At 36.8% G+C, this 23,561-nt stretch overlaps 1 protein-coding gene across 1 annotated transcript in view; it reads left to right on the top strand.

Annotated features, from left to right (window-relative positions):
- HIBADH (3-hydroxyisobutyrate dehydrogenase) overlaps positions 1-23,561 on the top strand; it is a 75,727-nt gene that overhangs the window by 12,276 nt on the left and 39,890 nt on the right. The window contains exon 4 of the mRNA XM_015853849.2: positions 2,412-2,533. Coding sequence (XP_015709335.1) covers positions 2,412-2,533 — 122 coding nt within the window. The remainder of the gene's footprint in view (positions 1-2,411; positions 2,534-23,561) is intronic.

The following is a 23,561-nucleotide window of genomic DNA, read 5'->3' as shown; positions in this document are numbered from 1 at the left end:
GCTTATTAATCAAGAAAATACCTGAAGGGTTTGTTTAATGTGTAGCAGTGGTTTTGTTAGCTTTTGTGGAGGGTTTCCCACTGAGTCTAAAATCCATTATTTGCAGAGTTCTAATAACAGAAATAGTTTCGGGGCTTGCCAAATGAATAAATGAATAGTACTAAAACCTCTTCTGGCCATGTGCGGATTGCTTCTAGCAAGATGACTAAGGCCACTCATTACCTAAATCTTGCAGGATTGTACTGCTATCCATCTTAATAATATAGAGGAAGAAACATACGTACAGATGAGAAAAATACAGTAGGTCTTCTAAAACTAATGAAATTACAGTTGTTGCTTGTAGGCTGTATTAAGGTGTAGTGACTAGAAAATGAAATGGAGGACAGCGATTTTTCTTTCCTGCTTCCAACACAGGAAGCAATGGTTGCTTTCTTCCCTTACTGTCTATAGTTTAATTCTGCACAAAGCAGGACTGAGCAGATCTAAGTCTCTGTAGCTTAGACCCTTCGGGGAAGAGGGGTAATTGGATCAGTCCCACAAATCTGGGCAAACAGCTGTGGGAGAACTGTATCCAGGATGGCAGTGCTTTGAAGACTGCTTGGTAGTACTTACTGCCTGCATTATACCAGTTAATACAGTTAATCTCCTGAGTACCTAATACTGAGGGAAACAGGATACAGAAAGCTGTCATGTAGTTCTTAGTCTGCGTATTCAAGAGAAGAAGGTGTCATTTGACAGCAGTGTTTAATTATTGCTCTGAGTGGTTTCCTCACTGACAATTGGTTTGACCCTGATCATATTATTATTTTCTTTTAACTTTTTTGAGCTTTTCCTGAAGAGAATGTTGATGTTCTAGAGCATTTAAGGGTTAACTTAGTCATCCTGCTGTTTCCAGGGAGTTTGTTCCACAGAACACTGTGTATAGAATCATAGAGTCATAGGATCATTTAGGTTGGAAAAGACTTCTAAGATCATCAAGTCCAACTTATCACTGCACCCACTAATGATGTCCCCAAGTGCTAATCTACATAGTTTTTGAATGCCTTTCAGGATGGTGACTCCTCCACCTCCCTGGGCAGCCTGTTCCAATGAGCTGCTGCTCTTTCTAAGAGCAAATTTTTCTTGGTATCAACCTGAAACTTAAGATTTGAAGTGTTAGTCATCTCTGCTGACGCAAAGGAGGCTCACTTCTCTTATGGCTTTAAACTAAGAGAGGGGAAACTTCGGTTAGATGTTAGGACAAAATTCTTTACTCAGAGAATGGTGAGGCACTGGCACAGGCTGCCCAGAGAAGTTGTGGATGTCTCATCCTTGAAGGTGTTCAAGTCCAGGCTGGATGGGTCCTTTGGCAGCCGGATCTGGTGGGTGGCAGCCCTGCCCATGGCATAGGGTTGAAACTCAATGATCTTGAAGGTCCCTTCTAACCCAAGACATTCTTTGATTATTACTTGTCCTGTCACTAGTTATTGGGGAGAAGAGGCCAACCCCCACCTTGCTACAATCTCCTTTCAGGAGGTTGTAGAGAGTGGTAAGGTCTCCCCTGAGCCTCCTCTTCTCCAGGTGCAGAAAGGCTCTTTGTCTAATGTAACATGTAGCTTTAAATTACTCACCTTTTTATGACTTAAAAATTATGCTGTTAGATTTCATAGTGCTTGTGGGTCCAGTGGACATTAAATAATAGTGCAATTGAATGAAAGGAGGGCTAAGTGTATAGGAGATTGTTGTTGTTGAAGGCATTTTAAAAGTTAATTGCCTTGTTTTAATCACCTGTGCAACTTTTTTATGTTCCACCATTTGAGATACAATTTATCTGCACAAAATTACCAGTTGTCACCATGGAAATTTTTCTACAGGTTTTGCTTTTAAGTCTGTAATGGGCTTTTGATGTTCAAGTTATGATCTTTATGTAAAATAGATTGTGAAAATAATTAAAAGAATGCAATCAGACCATTCTGATAAGATGCTTAAAATACTGTATGTGGAAAGAAATCTATATTAAGGTATATAAAATTTTAAGCAGTGTCAGCATTTAGTTCCATTGCTTGGAATGTATCTTCAGTGATCTGTATTATGATAAACTGCTAAAGCTTGTAAGATGGCAGGCTCTCTTAGTGAACTCCTTTTGTGGGTTTTTTTTGTGTGTTTTTTTTTAATGTAGTATTTAGTAAAATAAAATAATGAATATAAATTACTTTTGTGTGCTTGTGTGTTTTCAGGTCTTACTGTGTTTTGAGCCATTCAAACTCAGTGCAGCATATACACTCGGGTATGCACACTGAGCAGACCTTGCTCAGTAGATTTTAAGGCCGTTTTAAATATGCTAGTAATTAAATGTGTATTTATCATACTGGGAAAAGTCATTGCCATGGTAATTGCACCAGATATTAAATAATAATTAATCTTTATTTTAGGAAAGTGAAGAAAGGCTCATTATTAATAGATTCCAGTACTATAGACCCTTCAGTTTCGAAAGAATTAGCTAAAGCAGTTGAAAAAATGGGAGCTGTCTTCATGGACGCGCCAGTTTCTGGAGGTAAGTCTTCATTAACAGTTTACCTCATTGGATGGCTTGTCTTGTTAGCAGTCTTAGCTGCTACTCTATGACCTTGTTGGCACGGGTTGCTTTTCTTGCTCTATGTATACTATTCTTTTTTGTTTCATTACATTAAAGATACTGTATGTTTTCTGAAACATGGACAGATATTTACCTCTGTGGAAAGAGTTTAATGCTTTTTGTGAAACAAGGCACAATTCTGTTTGTCATCTCTTGCCTGAAGGCAAGTGCTGTAGCAGTTATGAACCTTAGGCTGATAAACCAGATCTTCCAGTGCAGTGTACTTTTTGTTCTTCAATGTGGTTGTACTACAAACTTCTTCGGAGCAGTTGAGAAAGCTTGATGTTTAAGTTGCTTTACGAATGTTTTTACTCTCTAGGAACATGCTTTTGTGATAGACCTGGATTAACTGAGTTTTCACAAGATACATGGTCCTTTTAATTTAGCTTCTTTCACAAAGCTGTGTTATGATGCAGGTGTTCACATCACTTCAGTCTCCATGTGTTTACATCTGTTATGGCAAAGCTATTTGGTTATTGTTGGGCAGTTCTTCTGCCCAATTAAATTAAAGCTAAGAGAAAGGAGAAAAGAGGATTTCATTGCCAAGAAATGAGAGTAGGAGCTTTCCTCTGATTCATAATGGTTGTGTGTGTGTGTGTGTTAGTTGTCTATTCTTGAAGCTGGACATTGCTAACTACTGATTTCTGAGTACTGAATCTGGTGTAAGAAATAATCTGGAGTAGGGTAGTCTGTCATTTTGTGGATGAAGGAGAGCAGAAGCATAACATTAAGGTTTTGATAACAGAAACTTAGCTAGCTGTTGTTGTTGAATTATTATCTGAAACTCCTAGAATTAGAAGATGAGGAAAACCCGCTTTATATGAGGAAATCTTGTGGGTTTTTTCCCACAATTCATCCTAATAAATTAATGTAAATAGTTTCCTTTACTTTTTCTGTCTCTATCAAGATGACTCAGACGGTTACATCTGAAAGAATAATAACACAAAAGGCATGAAAGAATTTGGTTTTACGTCATTTATGAAAGGCATGATGAATGAGCTAGAAAGTGTACAGCTGGTATTTCAGGTCATCAGGATGAGTGTAGATGAGGATCAAAACCTAATCTTTTTTTTTTTAGTCTTCTAGTGAAAACTGAAGTAGGATTTGGCAACACATTAGATGCCAAAATAGTCATCTCAATTCTAATGTGAATACTAAGCAGGAAGAGCCGAAGGATATTCAAGATCACAATGGGAAGACAGGGATTCTTGCTTACAGCCAAAATATTAGATGTTGTTTTATGAAGTTAAATAAGTTCTCAGCAGAGGAATGAAAAGCAAGGAGAAATTTATGCTGTGTGTGGCATGTATTTATATCTGATCCTTTTCTAAATATAGCATAGCTTTATTCTTATTCCTTGGGTGATTCTGACATCATTTATGTGGTTCTCTTCAACCCCTTTCCCCCTCAGTAAGTTGTTTATCTAAGGGAATTGTTTTTTTGGACACATCTCTAATTTGTTTTTACTGATAATGTTTTTTTGCTTTAAGGCTGATTATGCCATGACTACAAAGAAAGAAAGGAAAGTTTCATTCCAGAGCAACTCTAGCTGTCTTTTGTGTCTTGTTTCTTTGGAAAGTGTTAGATCTGAGACTGGGTTTATATTACGGAATACCATTGTCTAGTCTGAATACAGATGGCTGTTCAGGTGTTTAGTGGTTCATCTAAATACAAGTTATTTGCTGTTTGATGTGAATGTCAGGTTAAGTGATATTCTGAAGGAAGGAGGAAGAGTTTTGTGCCAATTAGCACACTGTTCACGACATGTTTAAAGAGTGGCCAGTTGCTTGAAAACTAGAGATTAATCTTCAGCGTTATGCTTTGGGTTTTCATGTCTTTCAGAAACTAATGCATCTTGTTGTTCTGGGTATTTCTGTGCATACTAACTGCATTGTTGGCCATTGGACAAAGCACTAGATGGTGAAGTACGCTCAGCTCTCTAAAAATGGGCAGGTGTTCTGTTACTGTAAAATGCAGTAGCCTTGGCAGGAGCATCAGTGAGGGAATGTGGGGGGGTGAAAGGAGCTAGTGAGCCTAGCTGTCACTTTTATACCCGTCTGCTTACTAGTTGTTATTGGCAGGTTATGCCACTTGTGTTTTCAAGCATTTGGGGCATACCTAATGGACATGAGTGTTAATCTGCACTGTAATGAAACTATTTCAAAAACCAAATAATATTTTGGAAATTGCTTTATCTATTAACTTCAAGGAGAAATACTAGTAATTTTTATTCCTATTCTGACACTGCAAATGAAGTGTTTTAAGGCCTAGAGTTAGGGCCAGATTACAGTACCTTATTTGCATCCCTACTCCTGAAAGATTCTTTCCTTTGATCTCTTTCAGGTGGGCCTATGCTACCGATATAGTAATACTAGGCTGTTCATATGATCAGCCTATAGAGTTTGTCTGCAGCTTACAGCCAAGACCCATTAAGTGGAAGCTAGTGTACCTCGTTACTGTAGTGTTATTTTGTATTGACTAACCTTAGAAAATATTTCACATCACAGTAGGTGCATGCAGATTATGCTGCTAATGCTTTTTAGAGATAGCACTTGCTTTGTCCTGGGATTAGGATCCCTTGGTGCCTGAAAGCTATGTCATAGTTCAGTGCTGCCCTGCTCTGTGAACTCTTTGTGAATGTATGTTAATGAGAAGACATCTTCATAATCCAAGTTTAACATTTTTTAAACCTAGTGCAGCAAACATATTCTTTTTAAGATTAGATTCTGCACCTTCATACGTGTAGAAGGCTTCGAATGCACGAACTATTACAGTCATATCTAAAACTGACTTCCGTTGCCACTGAAAGGAGTATGGGCTGAGCAAGAGGTCTAAATTTAGCCTTGAAGATCTGGGTCAAGTTAGTCTTGTCACTGGAAGTTTAATTCTCAATATGCAGTTCAGAGCAAGCTTTTCTAGTGTTTTTTGCAGGTATCACTGTAACATCAGTCTCTGAATTCAGTACACAAAATACAGATTGTCTAAAGTACAGTGGATAAAAAGTTTGTGGATCATTATTTTTAATCTTCTTCACTTGAAGCACTATTAGTGTTCAGATACTGGCTATCAGTTCCTGTTTGGACCAAAATATGTTGTGCTGCATATTGCTGGAACTTCACAAAGATGCGTTAACTTGATTAGCTTTTATGCTTTTGCAGTTACAGGTACATAATTGAAAACTGTTTAGGTATGGTTCTCTAGAAACTTAGGTAGCTCTTTCCTCTCACTGTCTGTGTTAGCCAGGGTAGGAGTCAATAAAAATGTCAGGCTGCTAATTGTTAATAAGAGCTGTCATAGAGAACTGGAGTCATGTTAAAATAGCAGTAAACACATTCTTGCAGGAACCACAGGCTGGAGTTTTTAATCCAGCTGTCACTTCAGATTATTTCATCATACAGTAGTGCTTCCATAAGCCCCAGCTAACTGTTAAGCAATGGAAAGAATATTACTAAAAATACTGACAAACTGAGACTTCTGCTGTCTGATAATGGGGTAAAATGTGAGACCTGGAAGTATGTGTTGCAGCCTCACTTGTGTTCTGCTTGATCTATCATTAACATGGTGCAAAGTAAAACAATGCTTAGAAATGCTGTGGGTATCTTTTGTGGGTTTTTTTTTTTTTCATTCTAAGATTTTATTATTTAAGGAAGAATAAGGAACACCTTTTCAAAACTGGAAAAGTGAATGGGTATCAAAGTGTAATTTATGGCAAGATGGAAACAGGTCAATTAGAAAACTGTTGAATGTTTCTTTTGCTCTAACACTGAGGGATCGTTGAGGGACCATCTCCAATAGAAGCAGAGACTTACAGGGGCTACAAGTATGTCTATGTACATTCATGCTTGCAAAGATTATTTGAAAGATATTTTTCATTTTCTTAAATTGGTAACGAGTGGTTCAAACACTGCAGCTCTTGGCTCATAAAATATTCTCTAACGATGCATCAGTGATAGATTTGTCATAATAAAGCTGGTTTTATAGATCTGTCTTTTGTTGGAGAACCTCAGTAGAACTACTCTTTAAACTGGCTTTCTCAGGTTGGATCCCCTTTACTTCTTGAGCTTTATACTTTATTATTATTATTATTGTTGTTGTTGTTGTTGTTATTGTAATTATTATTATTATTTTAAGAGAAATTCAATATAAATTCATAGGAGTTGGTCAGTTGATTGAACAGGAACAGTTTTAAAGTAAAGGAAGTGAGATTTATATTAGATGTTAGAAATTTTTAACTGAGAGGTTGGTGAGATGCTAAAACAGGCTGCTCAGGGAAGCTGTGGATGCACCCTTGGAGATGTACAAGGCTGGGCTGGATGGGGCCCTGGGCAGCCTGATCTGGTAGGGGGCAGTGCTGCCCACAGCAGTAGGTTGGAACTGGATGGGCTCTTGATTTCCCTTCCAGCCTAAATCATGCTTTGATTCTATGATTCTAGCATCTCTAACTTGAGAGATTATGTACTTTTTTTACTAGATGGAAGATATGAAAGAAGGAATTGTCTGTATTTAGTGGTGAGGAGTATTTGTTAGCGTTTGCCTTTGGGGCCTATTAATGCAGTGATTGGAAGATGTGTTACTATCCTTTAAACACTGTCAAGAAGAAACCTGTATAATTATTTCTGCATTTATGCTTCTAGTTTTAAATCCCATGTAAGTGTATTCATGATTGCCACAATGTTCTCTTTGCTTCCGAGTATAGCACTTCTACCTCACTTCTTCCTCTGCTCCTCTATTTCTCTGTATACATTTTTGCCAAGTGTTTCTGATCTTAATCATATTTTTGCAAAGCTTAGTGATTTTGGGACAGCAGTAGAAATTCAGTGTGCAGCCTTGTAATGTTAAGGTGTTATGGAAAATGTTACTGAGATTTTCTGAAACTTACATTCATGCAGGAAGTAACCGATAACAGAAGAGGAAGTATCGGACTAACTGCTATTGAAGGTGGCCAAAACCACAACAAGGAAATGTTTTTGAAATCTAAGATGCTTAAAAAGCTTCTGATTCCTAATAATACCTTTAGGAGATTTGAAACTAAATAACAATTTTTGCATTTGTTGAAATAAACCTTCTTTAATAGAGTCTTTTTCCTTGGAGATGAAAGAGAAAGGAGTGAAGATCTTAAAGACACACACTGTCAAAATGACTCTGAGGAAGTATAAACCCAGAAATCACTGTACTGGCAGCAGCTTCCGTTGCAGAAGGATTAGTTCTTAGGTTTACTGATGTGCTAATTTTGAGCGTAGCTGTCTTCAGTGGACGTTATACTTTCTCCTTAAAATTAAAGATAATATATAACCATCCAAGAATAAACAGATTTATTGAGAGTGTCATCTGAAAGCGTTCAATGAGGAGAGAATCATTCCTACAATGACCTAAGGGGTGGAATGACTGATTTTTATTAAAGTACAGTGTATATTTTGGCTTTAAAAGTGCGTGTAGTCTGGCCAACTAGTGACCCATTTGTAGGGAAACATATCTGTCTCCATTTATTCGAAGGTGTAAAGATGAGTTATTCAGGCAGGCCCAATGGGATTTAACCAGGAATAGTGGCTTGGAAATTATTAAGGAAAGAAAAATGCATGCTGTGTCTACCAGGAAAAGCTTCCTAACAACATTCTTCACACTCTGTGGAATAGCTTTCCAAAGGGGATGGTTAAAGCCAAACATCTTAACATGCTTTCAACTGTACTGGGCAAAGTTCTAGGAACTGTTCTGTAGGGAAAAACTGTTAACTGGTGGAGGAATGGCTACATGATCTAATAGGTCTTTTCCATCTCTAATGTCTACAATTCAGTTTTGTACTCACACATGGTGTTCAAAAACAGTTAAAAGAAAATAGTCCAGATGGAAATTGAAAATCCCTGTGGCACTCTTTGAAAAAGAGCAAGGGATAACTGTGGAATTATGGCCAACATTCCTTTTCTCAATAAAACTGTTTCTAATATCCATGGCTGCATGTAAATTGTTACTGAATATATAATAGCTGCTCTGTTTACTTGTGGTTCATCCCATCAAACATTTAGAGAGAGATACAGAGTAAGAAAGATTTCAGCCAGTCATAAGTCCTAGGAAATGAAAACTAATTCAATTTTTCCTTTTTTTTTTTTTTTTTTTTTTAGATTTTTTTTTTTTCTTCTAGAGCATTTTTAAAGTTAAGGAGGTGCAGGTGGTGTTTGGAAATGTTTCTGGAATGCATTGATGACTGAAATTTTCTACCAGATTTGCTTTGTTCTTAAATGTCCATGAGCATCATCTTCTATTTTTGCTCAGTACATAGTGTGTTGTTTAGAGAGTGCGTTTTTCATCTAGCTAAGGAACCTAGCATGACTGTTGTGCTTGGGATGGTGGGGATGATCAGCTCCAGCTCTTAGTAACAGACTGTCTCCCTCTGAATCCTACTTCTGTACTGCATTTCTTTCTTTACTGCATGTACTGACATTCACATTTATGTGAATGGCACACATCAGGAATGAGCCCAACACCACAGCATGCTGGAGCTAGATGGATAAATTGGACCAGGTAGCACAGAGCAGAACTGGAAGTACACTATGCCTTCACTTCAGCCTTCACCTTGAGGACAATACTCACCAGCTGCAAGCACTGGGGGTGCCTTGGAGAAAATGTAGCATCTTCTGATCTTAAATTAAAGAATTAAGTTAATTAAGTTGTTTAATTAAGTTGTTTAAAATTGAGTTTCTTAAGTTGTGTCAATAAAAAGAGGGAAAAAAATGGTCTATCAGAAGTATTCCCTCTGTACTTTAAACAAATACCTGAATATTACTCAATTTTAATGTTATTTTAGTATTACCAGCTTTGAGACGATTCAGCTTAAACTTTTGTTCTTGATTAATCCTCAAAGAGCACATAGTAAAAACAAGATTTCCTAATACTTTGTGCTTTGGCTACGTTTAAAAAGTCTATGATTTGTATGATGAAACAAAGCATAAGAAAAACTGTATGGTCTCTAACTGTTGATATGCAGTTAGAATTCAGCTGTGAGCACACAAGCTATGTAAATGTTCACCTTTCAGTGTCTTCAACAGTAGTTGATTCACTCCTTCTATCTCCTCAAATGCAGAGGACAAGTGAGTTCCTAAACTGGAAAGCTAGAGCTTCTAATTTCAGTTCTCTTAATGCAAAGCACAACATGCAACCCAAAGTGGAAAGAAAATGACTTTCTGCATTGTGTTTGACCTTCGACTTTAACTCTTAAAATGTAGGTACCTCTTTTATTCCCGTAGTTGATTTAGCTGGAAGAAGAACTGTGAAAAAATACTGGGTTTGTCTCCAGTGAAATTGGAAGTGTAAAACATTGTGTATCACTTTATTAAGACCTTTATGTATTTTAAATCACATAATGATTCGATGCTATCATTATATGGTATTTAACTCTTCATAAGCTTCTGGGGCTTTTTTAATATGTAATTTAGATCATTGGCAATAATACTAATCTGACATGATTACTCATTTATGTTATTTGACTTGAGTTGCTGCAAACTATTAGATCCTAGTTGCTTTGCAAATCTGGAGCTTAACCATGTGCAGTCAGAAACAACATGTCTTTTTGCTGTCCTTTTCAATCTGAGTATTTCCTCTCCTTTCTGAGAATGTATGGTAGGAATGCATGGCTTGTGGCTGTTTGTGTACTTGCCACAGTGAGTATGGAGAAGACCACTTGGATTTGGGCTGAGGAGTGTGCTTCTTGTGTTTAGTTTGTTAGATCTTTTAGTTTTGCATAAATTCACGACTTTTCAGTAATCAACATAAATTCAGGTTTTAACTATGGATTGTATGTGCAGGTATATAACTATACTTAGGTCTTCAGACTTGGTTGATGTCTTATGTTTCTCTGATATGAATCTGTTTCCACAAATTGCTACAATTGATAGTGGTTGAAAACTGAATGAGAGATCAGCTCTGTAATCTTTTCCATGAATAATGTGTTGAATGTGGTGAAAGAATATTTTTCTTTCTCTTTGAGAATTTAATGGGCAGTAGTGGGTGGGAACCTTTCTGCTTGCGTTCTATAAGCACATGAAGCCCTGTTGTAATTGAGCTCTCTTTTAGAGCTTTCTTATCTCTAGAGATATTCATCTTAGAGTTTACATTAGTGGGAAGCTAGGGGTGATGCCAGGGCACTGTGAAGATTTTGTAGTGGAAGACCACATGAGAAGCTGATGTGGATCTGGCAAACAAGAGAACTTCCTGAACTGGAGCATCTTCTCATCAGCCTTGGCCTGAATCCTGGCTGCCTCTGAGTGTTCCCACCTGCTGCAAGATGGAAGTCCCACAGAGAACACTAATTGCATCACTCACTGCCTCCACGTGTCATAAGATGTAAGGCTTGACTGCTGTGGAACAATGCAATAAATGTTTCCCAGGGCCAACACAAATGTACATGCACACACAGATGTTCCAGTGCTGAACAGAACTAGGCTACAGGAAGGCATTTCTATTGGTGATGAAGTAACTGACACGTAGTAAAGAAAATGGCAAGTAATCTGTTACTGTTCTGTCACTGATACTTTTTTTTTGTACTGTATAAGTATGCCTATCAATTCATACTAGTGAAGGTGATTATGTACACTTAACTTAGCATGTTGTTTTCCTTAGCAGATAATTATACTAAATTTGAATGAGGCATGTTTTGGTAACAGGGTTGAAGGACTCTTAGAAGATTGAAACAGTAGGCAGCAAAGCTTGTTAAGGAGGTTTTATTTTACAAGCCCCCAAGAATTCAGAATATGGCTTGCATACTACTTAAAGTCCAAACGTCCCTTATAGGCTCTGTTTCAGAGCCAGCATCAAATCTATGCTATACTTGTCTAAAAATCCAAACATGCACTTTTGGCCCTTACTGTTTACTGAATCAGAACCCTACTGTATCCACTTGCACTGTATCTAATTTATCATTAGTTGACCACAAAAACTAAAGTTATTTATATATTGGCACCTAACGACTCCACTATAGTTAAGGGTCTGTTGGCATTCTATTATAAACCTTCCCTTTGAGAGGTTTATAACTTGGTGGTTTTACTTTTGCTTCAGGCTCAAATGCCCCATTTTTAGCCAAGCACAAATTCTTGTACAGAATTTCATTTAAATCAGTTTGGTTGTTCTTTATTTTTGAGTGTAAAAGTTAGTGAATGGAAGGGATCATAGCATTTAATTTTGGTTTCAGAAACATCTTGGTCAGACTATATAATGACAGAAAAATGGTGCTTTTATTACATTTTTTTTGGTAGCCACTTAACCCTTCCGTGAATATGCCAAAGTTATTAAAACCATGCTTTTTTTCAGGTTGCTCGCAGTACTCTCATGCCAAATATCCTTTCCCACCCATCCACCCATCTTGTCTGCCTTTCCCAGCAGTGTGTTTTGAGGAAGCATCTCCAGGCTTCTGGCATCAAACAGTTTGGGGGAAGTAGATGCAGTAACATACAGTGGATGTTCTGTTGTGGAGCCTGAAGCCAGCCAGTACAGTGGAGCAAACAGATGGAGTTTAATTGGAAAAAGACAGGCCAAATGCAGTTGTCAGTCAAATATAGCCCTATGTGGCTAAGAGTGGCATTTGCTACGGCTCTGCCGTTGCTTGTGGGATGCGTGTGAATTACTACTTGGGTGTAGTAATCCTCTCAGTCTAAAAGTGGTGTGCATTACCATTTTCACATGCTCCTGGATGCTGAACCGCAGAGGCATTTTGGCTCCTTCTAGTAATAAATTTTTACCAAAGTACTGTAGTATTATGCTAATTAAATTCTTGCCACACGAATAACATATCTATAATGACTCAGAAGCACTCGTAGTAACACGGTGCCAGTGTTCTTTTACATGGTGATTTAAGAATACAAAGGAGGAAGACTGTGTACAGAGAGACAGAAGCTTTTATTAGACCAAATAATACAGTTGAAAATAGTAAACAAGTCTTTGAGTCAGTTCTTTCATTACATTATGCAAGAAGCAGTAAAATACAATGGCTTTTCTTTTCTTTGCGATCAAACTACACAGACAAAAAAGCTACTGAGTAGAAAACAAAGCGGGAAGAGGATATGTGGTTTGGCAACTTCTTGTGTCCTCATCATTTTGAGGTCATCTAATTTCAGGTAGTGCGTTTGGATTTGTAGAGTGATTCCTACCGATTGTCTCTTCAGCACACCAATACTGGATTCATTATAAAATGCTATCCCTAATTTCCTAATTCTATAACTGAAGCAGAAATAATGTCCACTGATCCACTGTGTTACGTATTCTGCTGTTTTTAATGAGGTCACAGCTGGGAATGAACATTCTTGAGTCTCTGTTACTTGATTCTATAATGACTTGAGTATCTTCTATATTGGCTCATGAAATAAAGCACGTTTTCTAAATTCCAAATGTTGCCCTGGATTTCCAATGATAGAATATACAGCACTTCTTGGGAGAAAGAGAGCTGGAGAAGGTTTATGGGTTGAGAGGTACTTGTCTGTAAGTACCTGGCACAGACTGCAGTTGCAAAAGAAGCAACTGGGAGTGTTTCTTTTATTGGCGTGTGGATTCAGCATGGAGATTTTACTGTTCTTAATGCTCACGGAGGTTGCTGAACTACACAACTTTGTCTGCAACTTTCCCAAGTCTCTAGGATACAATCTACCTATTTGTGGTTATTTGCATGTGTTGCTTCAATTGAATCTTGCACTTTTACTTTTTGACTTTCCCAAGCTGAGGATGCGTTTTCTGACAGCAGTACAATGCGGATACAGTAAAACTTGATTACTTTGCCCTGTGGAAACCGACAAATGTTACTGTCAATATGAATAAATACTACAATGAGGTGGAACTGTGCAGTTTTCAGCGTATACATGAAAATCAAAGGGTAGAGAGGGAGCAATTTAGATCAGGCGTAAAGCCACTGTATTAATTGTTGCATCTTGACAAATAAAAGCAAGCAAACTGAAAACAGGATAGAGGACAGAAGGATGTGCCTGATCTTTCTTATGCTAGTTCTTATATGTTTGTAAAAACCTCTGTAATATTTCTTCCAGTGTTTAGGAATTACTAATACTGACTCACATCTAACCTGTGTGTTGTATGTCTAGAATGGAATGACTATTGAAAAATGCACAAAAAAAAACCCCAAACAATACAAGCTGCTATCCCTGTTCATTCAAACAGGAGATTATTTCTTAAGCTACATCCTGTGACGTGTATGTCCTATAAACCAGAAGACAATAAATCTGGTGCATTTGGTGATAATGGAAGTACTATCGTGAGATATAAGTAACTGCTGCCTCTTCTAAAAGTTATTTCTATTATTATGATAACGCAGCATAATCATAACTTCATGCAAATCACAGAGTTTTAGCTATTAACTAATAATACTTGAATGTTTCACCTTATTATACAAGCGATGAATGTTCCTTGTTACGTTGACTCCAAGTGCTGTTGGTCAGCCAGCAATTTCTTACTGTGAGCTTCTTCATTAACAAAAATGCTGCAGGATTAATTTTCTGGATTTTCTGTTGTTTTCCCTCATATTGTGGTATCTTTTAGAATTCTTCCTATTGTAGAAAAGCAAATAAGGATTTAATTGCAGTTCTGTGCTCAGTGCTAAGCCAAATACTTGGCAGACTATTGTCTTCAGGGTTTCTTTTCTCTGCTTTGCAATGACCTCAACTTGACCTAAAATTAATACTTTCTGTAGGAATTGCAATGGCTCAGGCTCGGAAGGGTTCTTGTCTGTCACTTTGTGGTTGCTTTGTGTGCATGCATGTGTCTGCGCTTTTGGTTCCTAACAAAGATGGAAAAAACTAATTACGCATTTTAATGCAATTTGTATTAAACTGCTTCCAAATATTTAGCGTAGCTGAGCAGACATTTAGATAACATCGTTTTCTTTTTAAATAATACATGCTGGAAATACAGTAGCTTTTAGATATCTGTCAGTCTGTCTGTTTAAAATCCATTTAAAATACTAATCATAATTCATGTTCCCTCATTCTTTCCACATTTAGGAGTGTTACCTGGGTTTGGAATAGCCAGCTGTCTCAAACACTATCCGCATTTTTTAAAGGAATAAGAAGTCTTGGCAGACACTGGAACAATTAATTGCCTTTTTCAGCCAAGTCAGGTTAGGAAAGTATTTCTGGGGGAGGGGGCCGGGTGGGAGGAGAATACAACCTTCTGGCTTCAAGTTTGACTTTCATTAACTCTTTAGGAATGGTAGACTTTCTGCTAAGTAAGGTTCTCTGTCTCTGACAACTGTGAAAGTGATTTCTTAATTAAAAGATTCTAAACCTTTATATGTAAGACCAATGTTTTATCTGGGGGAGATGTCTGAGATGAGATGGCACATGTTGAATCTAATTCATGATAGATTTAAAAATCTCTGAAGTGAAATAAGCACTAGAATCTGTATTAAGGAATCGTAACTTCCTCATGTGTGCTTTTAGAACAGAAGGATGGTGTTGTCTGAGACACAGGATCACGTTATCTTCCTCTTGTGTTAGGACAAAGTATTTCATGTTGAATTTGCTCACCACATTCAACACTGGCTTAACCACCAGTGCCAGGTTAAAATTTAATTTCTACCTCCATATTTTTGCTTATTTTCATTCTAAAACCAGAACAAGTACTAAATGTAGTGCTCTAAATGTAGTGTTCTAATTACATACGTCTTTGCATTCCTGAAATGCTTTGTTGGAAGTGTCAGCAATGTTACGCAGTCTGCTTTTTCACAATTCTGTGTATCTTTTGGTGCCAGGGAATCAATTTATGGCAAAGAATTTCCAAAGGAGTTGGTTTCAACACCCGGATGCTTTCGTACCGAAGACTGCTTGTTTGTTTGTTTCAATTGTCTTTTATGGAATAAACTACTAGTAGTTTAGATTGGAAACTGTAAAGTTAAACTTTTTGGAATCATTACTGCCCCAAGTGGGAATATAAACCATATTGAACAAAATTTATTTAGTCTATTAAAAAGTCAGCCTAAAACTACTTTTAATTAGTTTACGCTATTACATCACTTCTAGCGGGGAGTAGAACTTGTGCAGACTAAAAGGAGCTCTATCAGGTGAGCTGACTGTGGCCCATATGGGGCTTTAAGATAATGATGAGTTTAAATTTCCTCTTAGAGCTAAGTGAGAATAAAACTGGAGGCCATAAATACTCTTGGCCAAGGCCATTAAATGAAAAAGCTGGGAATTCTCCAGCTCTTGACTTAAATTGTTTGTTTATCAGCTGGCGCCTAGTCTGGAGTCAAGAGCTGGAGATTTCTATCTGTGACAGAACTTTGAAACTCTTGCAGGACACTTTCATTTTAACTTAAGGTAACTTGAGTTTATAGCTTTGGCTTTAAAGATTACTAATGATTTACTCATTTCCTTACCATTTAACCAGAGAGGACTTTTTCCCAGGAAGGAATCTGTGTTTATTTAGGGCCTTTGTCTGCGGAGGGATTAAAAGGCAGCCCACCAGCATTGTGAACTTGATGGTAATAAAAGGTCACCAACACACACCATAAAAACGTTCTTACTATGGAATTAATTATACAGTGTAATTTTACAAAGCATTTCAGTAACCCTCCTTTTAGACTTCTGCTGCATCTGATTTTTCCTCAAATGGGGAAGAATTCAATTTTAAGGGTTGTGTGAATTAGTCTGTGTGTATGTGTACAGTGTAATGTACTCATTGGCAAGTTCAACTTATTATTTGAAATAACTGTAAAATCCTAGCTGGTTAGATCCGGACATTAAAAAGCTTTAAAACTTAAATAAAACGCTGTAACAGAAGCAACACAATAAAGAAAAAAAGACTAATTAGCTAAGAAATTCAAATGATTAACTTAAACATTGCTGCCATGTTTGGTATTTTTATAGAATATTGCATATTTTCCAACCCATTAAGCACTGTTCACACAGAATCCTGGTATGTTTTACAAGCCACCAGGTGGCATTGTAGCCTAGCCTGCTCAACGTAGGCACTTGATAATTTATGAAAACTTGCACAGAAACAATTCTCCCCTTCACCCCATTTATTTATTTTCTGTAGGTTTTAGGGCTTAATTTATAATGTATGATAATTAATATTCCTTTAAACGTAGTGACTTAGTGCTATGTTTTGTTGACAAGCATAAAAAAGTGTTAAAACTGCCATACCAGAGTATTTAGTTGGTATTTATTTGGTAAAGTGATAACAACAGAACTGTGTTCCTATTTAAGTTAATGAATGAACTTAGATTTGTGTGCTGGGATGCTCGCAATGATCTCTTAAAAGCTGTTGAGTGCAGAGGCATAAGAGTATATGTAGAGGAATCCATATGGTTTCTTGTATCAAGAGTGAATATCTCCAAAATAAAACTGAAAAAAGGAAATTTATGAAGTTGTTTTTGAATCTTCTCTTGCCTTAAAAATGTTTTCTAGTTACTGTTTAATCATACCCTCCTTACTGTTTTAGAAACAGATAAAAGAAAGCACACGGCCATTAGAAATAACTAGGAAATCATCTTTCATCACTTAACTAAATTATTACATGGCTAATAACATGTGTCATGTGGCCCATTTGACAAATTTAATATGATGGCATAGTCAAAAGTGTAATAAATCCCTAGTCTGTGTAAGTGGGATTTTCTTTCCCGACCTAGTATTTTTTGAATGCGCACTTTAATGCTTTCAGCCTAAATGCTACTGCAGTAATTTACCTGTAGTTTTACTAAGTGCCACTCCTCTTGTACTATTGCCCTTTTTCTTAGTGCACTTAATGGACATAGCCCATTTTAAGAAATGTACGTTTTCAAATTAAGTGTCTCTGACCTCCCACCTTGTGCAAGTCCAAACATGCATGTTTTGCCTTAGTCTGAGTGTCTGAGATGCAGCGTAATGAAAATACTAAAAATCCAGATCCTAAGAGAATAAGAAAAAAAGACGATCATTCAGGTAATGCTTTAAGCAGATAAATCTTTAAAAGTAACACTGATCTGTTCACTAAGAGGAGTAGTAGTAGAATGGGTAATTGAGGCTTTTGACCCTGGATATTAAACTTTTAAACTTGATACAACAGTCTGCCTTTAAGCTTTGTTGTATACTGATATTGCTACTTACTTAACATCAAAAAGCCGTGGTACTTTGCCTTTATAGATTGTGCCTGTGTTCTGGAATTGCCTCCTGCTGTCCTTGAACTGTTTCTTGGTTTAACGTGTTAGATTTTCTCATCAAAGCTTTTAAGCACAACGTTTAGTTAACACTTGCTCTATCAAATCTGATACAGTAGACTGTTTTGGAATAAAACTGTTCTTTTCATTAACAAACACGATAGCTTGACAGGCCTCTTTCCCAGCACATCATGCTTTCCTTGTGTAATGATATGCACATGCAGATTTTACATTGCATGTAATCTTTATATTTGCCCAGTTTGCAGTCATTGCTCTAGGACTAGAGTAAATGACTGTTTTTTGCCAAGATTCCAAAAGTAAACTGGCCTCATTAAAAATAATGGTTGCTGAGGAAAGAATCTCTGTAACTTGGAGTGTTTTTCTTATAGACCTGTTTAATCATAACACAGTTTTGATTCTGCGTCTGCCAGCTCAATCTGGTGTGACACCGCTGCTACTGGGAGCAATAATGGGAATCACAGAGCAGAGGCAAAAAACAGGAATATCTGGATTAAAGGAAGAAACAAAATGAGTATCTTTTAAGATGCAGTGCACTAATTGAGTTAGCCTGATAAAAAATTGGGGATTGGGTGAGAAAGGGAGAAGAACAAACCAATAAAGTGAATTTTAATGTCTTCAGAAAAGAGATTTCTGCTTTACTTTTCATTTGACATAAGTAATGTGTGTTTACACATAGGGTCCAAAACATGCTAATGTTGTGTTTTGCTTTGCCCATTTTTAAAGTAGTTTAATCAACATGTTTTAAATCAGAAAATTTAATGACAGTGTATAATGGGAATGTTTAATTACTATAATCAGTTACACCTACCACCATTTTAGAGTGGCTGGATTTTATAGTATTTGTATACTTACTGCTTTAAACTTTACAAGAGTTATTTCCTACGCAGACACTTCTGATTTTTTTCTTTCTTTTTGTAAAAGTTTTTAGCTTTTGGGTCAGTAAAAATGGAAATGCTGAAGCGTGCAGCATGTGGTCCTTAGAAAATATGAAAAGTGTTTGACTACTATATTGTCAAAAGTGGCATTTTATAAGATAACGTACATAAATATATAAAGGTTGTGTCTGTGCGTATGATTTTTTTACAGTTGATGTTCCCAGTAATATTTTTTCTAACCCTACATGAAATTTCAAACAGTACAGAAAGGCTTTTTCTTAGGGGAATGAAAAAAATTCTGCATACTTCCAAGGACTCTTAGATCCATAGCAGATGCACTGGGATCCCACTATTAAAATAAAGCAAAATCCAGTTATCTTTTTTAGCCCAGCATTGGTTAGTGGCAAAATGCAGATATCACATTAATGGTACCACATGAAATTTCTTACTCCAGAAGCTGGTTAATACTCCAGCTGATACATGCTTGGAAATAAATGTAGAGAACAAAATTAGTGCTACTTGTGTAGAAAACACCCTCCAATTTTTATAGTAGGTGCCCAGGACCATTGGCTTTACCTTTTCTAGTTTTAGAGAATGATAATTTTGCAAACCAGGTGTAAAGTAGATCCATAAACTAATCATAAGGTAAGAGCTAAGAAGCTTTAACTAGTTTCAGAAAAGAAATCTGCAGAACCTGCTTTCAAAGCGGGATTCACAGCTGACATTGGTTGGATAATGGAGCACTACTGAGGATAGTTACGAACAGTATCCCAAAGAAATCCTGTTACAGCCTTTCGACTGTACTTAAATTCTTCTGCATCTTTGTGCAGAATGGTTAGATGACCGCTGTCACAAATAAATGAAAGATGTTCACTGGGAAAGGAATGGATTGCATCATAGAACAGGATGTTATCAACCTGTTCAGCATCCAAGTACTAATTTTGTTTTACAGTGCAAAAACAGTAATGTTCTCCTAGGCAACAGGCAAAGGGTTTCCTCTGAAGGAACAATATGCATCCTGGAAAAACAAGCATTTCTGTCTTTTATGGGTTTGTAAACAATGTTGCTGATATAAGCGCTTTTGTACTTCTTTGTTTTCTTAAAAATAAAGCGCCAATTAGGGTGACAACTGGTTAAAACATAATGGTTCAGGCGTTATTTTAAGTACATCATTTTGTGTTCCCATTTGACTCTTTTTAATGACATCAGAAATAATATTTAAAGCTAGTAGTAGAGCTCATAAACTGTTTAAAGTTCTCACCTATGAACTATATATTTTTCAGGCGCTGGTATATGTAGGGCAAGTTAAATAGTATGCATATGTGCATTTATATCCCTGTTCTTTTCTCTTATCTTACATTGCCCTACCTTACACATCAGAAATGAGCCAATAAAATGAATAACAAAAAGTGTAACATTTCCTTACAACAACAGCAACCTAAAATAACCATTTTATAATGCCAATGAGGTAGTTGACTGTGTGCATTACTGGGTAATAAGATATTCTCTGATGTGTTTACTGCATTCAGCCTTCCACACAAATATGTATCGAAGCCATAAAATGACAGTAATTGTAGTAGTGTACACCTTAGTTTCTTGCTGAATTATTTCTGCTACATTAATGATTATCCAGTGAATTAATTTTTGTTGCAACTATAAACATTTCCAGAAAGGTGAATTGATAGATTTTCAGTTGGACAGTAACTTAATTGTGTTGTGTTCTCAATTGTTGTGTCTGTGTACAGCCTTTTGATGGTTAAAATTTACAATGCTGCATTGCCTCAAAGTACTGAGAGAAGGACTTCGTAATTATTTATACATAAATAACATATAGATATATAAAGTGTTTGGAAAATGCAGATGAATGTAGTTAGACACTGGAAAAAAAACCTATGGCATTGCTTTATTATACGCCTAAGTTCCACGTAATGTGTTGAATGAGGGATATTTGTGTTCTCAGCATAAACTTCATGTTTTACCAGTAAAAATGGACAGGCAGGTAAAATGTTGGAGGCTGTATTGAAGGAAGACGATTCTCTAAAGAAATGGTAAGGGAAAGATAAATAAGATAAGCCTGGCTGGCCAAAAAGCCTTATGTTAGCATGAAATTTTCTTGCTTGGGCATGGCATCATCTATAGAACTGTTCCTAACATATGTAACAACAGTGATCCAGTGATGTGTTGGACTTAATATTTGTATTACCCAACTAGTTCTAGAACAGGCTTTGGGATGTGTGTGGGATCCAGAATTAGGACAAGTTGATACATGAACCCACAACTTCTCTGAGCACGTGGTTTTCACTGCATTTGAGTGAACAAACGGTTTGAGTCACAGATTTGCTGGGTTGTCTTTGTCTTGGACAGACAGTGACAAATACTAAAGGAAAGGTAACAAATAGTTCTCTTCCAAAGCGTGCAGCCTGCAAGAAACTGCTGGCATATTTAGTGGATTATTATTTATTGGAAAAATAATAATCATAATAATAATAAGGTGATCAGATTAGGACAGCTATAAATAAGCCCATAACAAAGGAGTTATTTTATCTGTGTTGTTTGGTTTTGTTTTGTTTTTTTAAGTGGGTTATCATATCACAGTGAGAGAAGCTTCCATTCTTTTGAGTTTTGTGTGTCTGTGCGCACACTGGCATTAATAAGACCTGGGAATTCTGAGAGAGCGGAAGCCTAATAATTATCTCTTTGCTGTCAGAGAGCTGGTCTAGTTGATGCTTAGTTTTTGCAATGTGTAATGTCAAGGTTCTATACCAGTAATTAGTACCAACACTTCCCACATACTGAATTTATGGCACTGTGACCACATTTTTACATATGTTGAGGGGATACTTCAGTAACCCTCTTAACATGAGGATATTAAGAACTATGGTATATTATCTTTCCCTGGAAATTTAGTTTGCTGCTTTTTTTTTCTCTTCTTTTTTTCTTCTTTTTCATCTGACAGCAACCGTAATGAGATCAAATTGTATTATGCTGCACTGCTTGCCACTTAATTATACATTGCACTTAAAAGTAAGCACCTTGCTGTTCTGCCAGAGTAATGTGGAGCTGTTAAATACATTTTTGAAGACCTTTTAAACTGTTACAAGATATTAAGTGGCCAGATTAAGCAAAAAATACTGCCCTGGAGACCTGCCAGAATGCAGTGTAAGTTATTGCTATCCCATCTCTGAACTGATGGTATTCTAGGAATGGATGAACAAAAGAATAAGTTTTTTTCATGGGCTGGCACGTGAGCATTAGATAAAAGTGATATTTAAAAAGCAAACAAAAAAACGCTACCTGGGAGCGCGTCTAGTAGTAGGATCCCAGAAACTGAAAAACTGATAATTTGACTGAGCTAAAGGTAAAAGATTATCAGAGCCAATTCTGAAAAACGTCTGGCATAATTTATCAACAGAGACACCGTCTGCAGCAGGCATGTACGCATTACCCGTCTTATCAGCAATACCGATATATTTTGCTGCAGGTCAAATAGTCAAGCCCTTTTCTAACTATAAACAGTACATGGGCACATAATTACTTGCTTCTAAACTTCAGTGTTACAGACCTTCCTTTTCTGTCTGTTGCCATAATAACTGAGCTGTTTCTAGTTAGTCTTAAAGCAGAAAATACATTAACTGTCTGCATTTTAAGCTTTAGCTTATAAAGATTCTTATTTACATGTAGGGAAAACCACACAATCTGTTTTAGCTCAGAATGTATTGTAAATAGTGTATCACTCGATATGCTTCTCTTACTTTCTGTTTTCACGGGATTGAAGTCCTGCTATACATTTTCTCAGTCTTGTGTGTAAACATCTATTGTTGGTGAACTTAAGTGGTGTTTGTTGGGAGCTTTATTTACCAAAGGGAATGAATGTCTTATGGTTATCTAGATCCACAAGTAGGAACATCTCCAGAAAAATAGTAAGGGTTGTGAAATCAGCTCACTTCAGTGGGGAACTAATGTACTGGGGTCCGATAAGGATAGGAGTGAATATGCTTTTTCACAGTATCTGCTGCTTCTACATAAACTATTATGGAAGAGATAGTATTTGGGTCTTGGCTGAAGTTCATGAATTGTGTTGTGTGGTGGGGATTTTTTTTTTCCATGGCAGTTCTGGGCATTGTTCATTCTCCTTCACTGTCTCATTTCTGTGCAGTGGGAATTCTTGCCTGATTTGTATCTGGAGTGTCTAATTACAGTGTGTCCAAATCCTGATAGATAGACAGACTTCTAGCTAGCCACACAATAGGTGTATATATTCTGCTGCCAGAGATGTAGCAGAAATTTGTAGGTCTGGTACTCTCCTTTATTTGTCCCTTTCACTACACTGATAACACAAAGTGCAGGTTCTTCAAGTCATTTCTTCAGTTTGATGTCTATTAATAGTTCTTGGTAGTGGCATTTATTTTCAGTCAGCTGTTCTTCATTTGAGTACTGATGACTTGAGAAAGATTGCTGATTATTAATATTAAATACAAAGATGATGCAGTTCTGAGCTTCCCTACACATATTCCTAGTGCTTCAGCCCATGTGGTTTCATTGGCTTTCCCAATGACTTCCTACAGATCATAAAAATAGTTGTGTGAGAGCTTCAGAGAGTGATATTAACATGTTATGTAAATGGCCAGTGAAAGGGCCGACTTGTGGACCATCTCCAATGCCAGATAAAATATAGATCATAGAGGTATTTTTCATACCTTGTGATGAAAAGAGCTGATATCTACTGGTTTGGTGACATCAATACATCTTGTTCTCATGGGAAATAATCTCCCAAGCAGATCTGTAGGAAGGAGTTTATATGTCTCTTCAGTATAATGTAGTCAATGGTATGCATAGATACAGAGATTCTTTCCAGTAACGAAAAATTTGCTGCAGGGGTTTGAAAATTATATTTAATATATAACTCATATTACCTGTGACTCATTGGGGT

This window comes from Coturnix japonica, chromosome 2 (genome assembly GCF_001577835.2).
Source record: "Coturnix japonica isolate 7356 chromosome 2, Coturnix japonica 2.1, whole genome shotgun sequence".
NCBI classification, from domain to species: Eukaryota; Metazoa; Chordata; class Aves; order Galliformes; family Phasianidae; genus Coturnix; species Coturnix japonica.
Note: the sequence above shows the minus strand (reverse complement) of the source record. Positions and strands in the feature narration are given on the sequence as shown.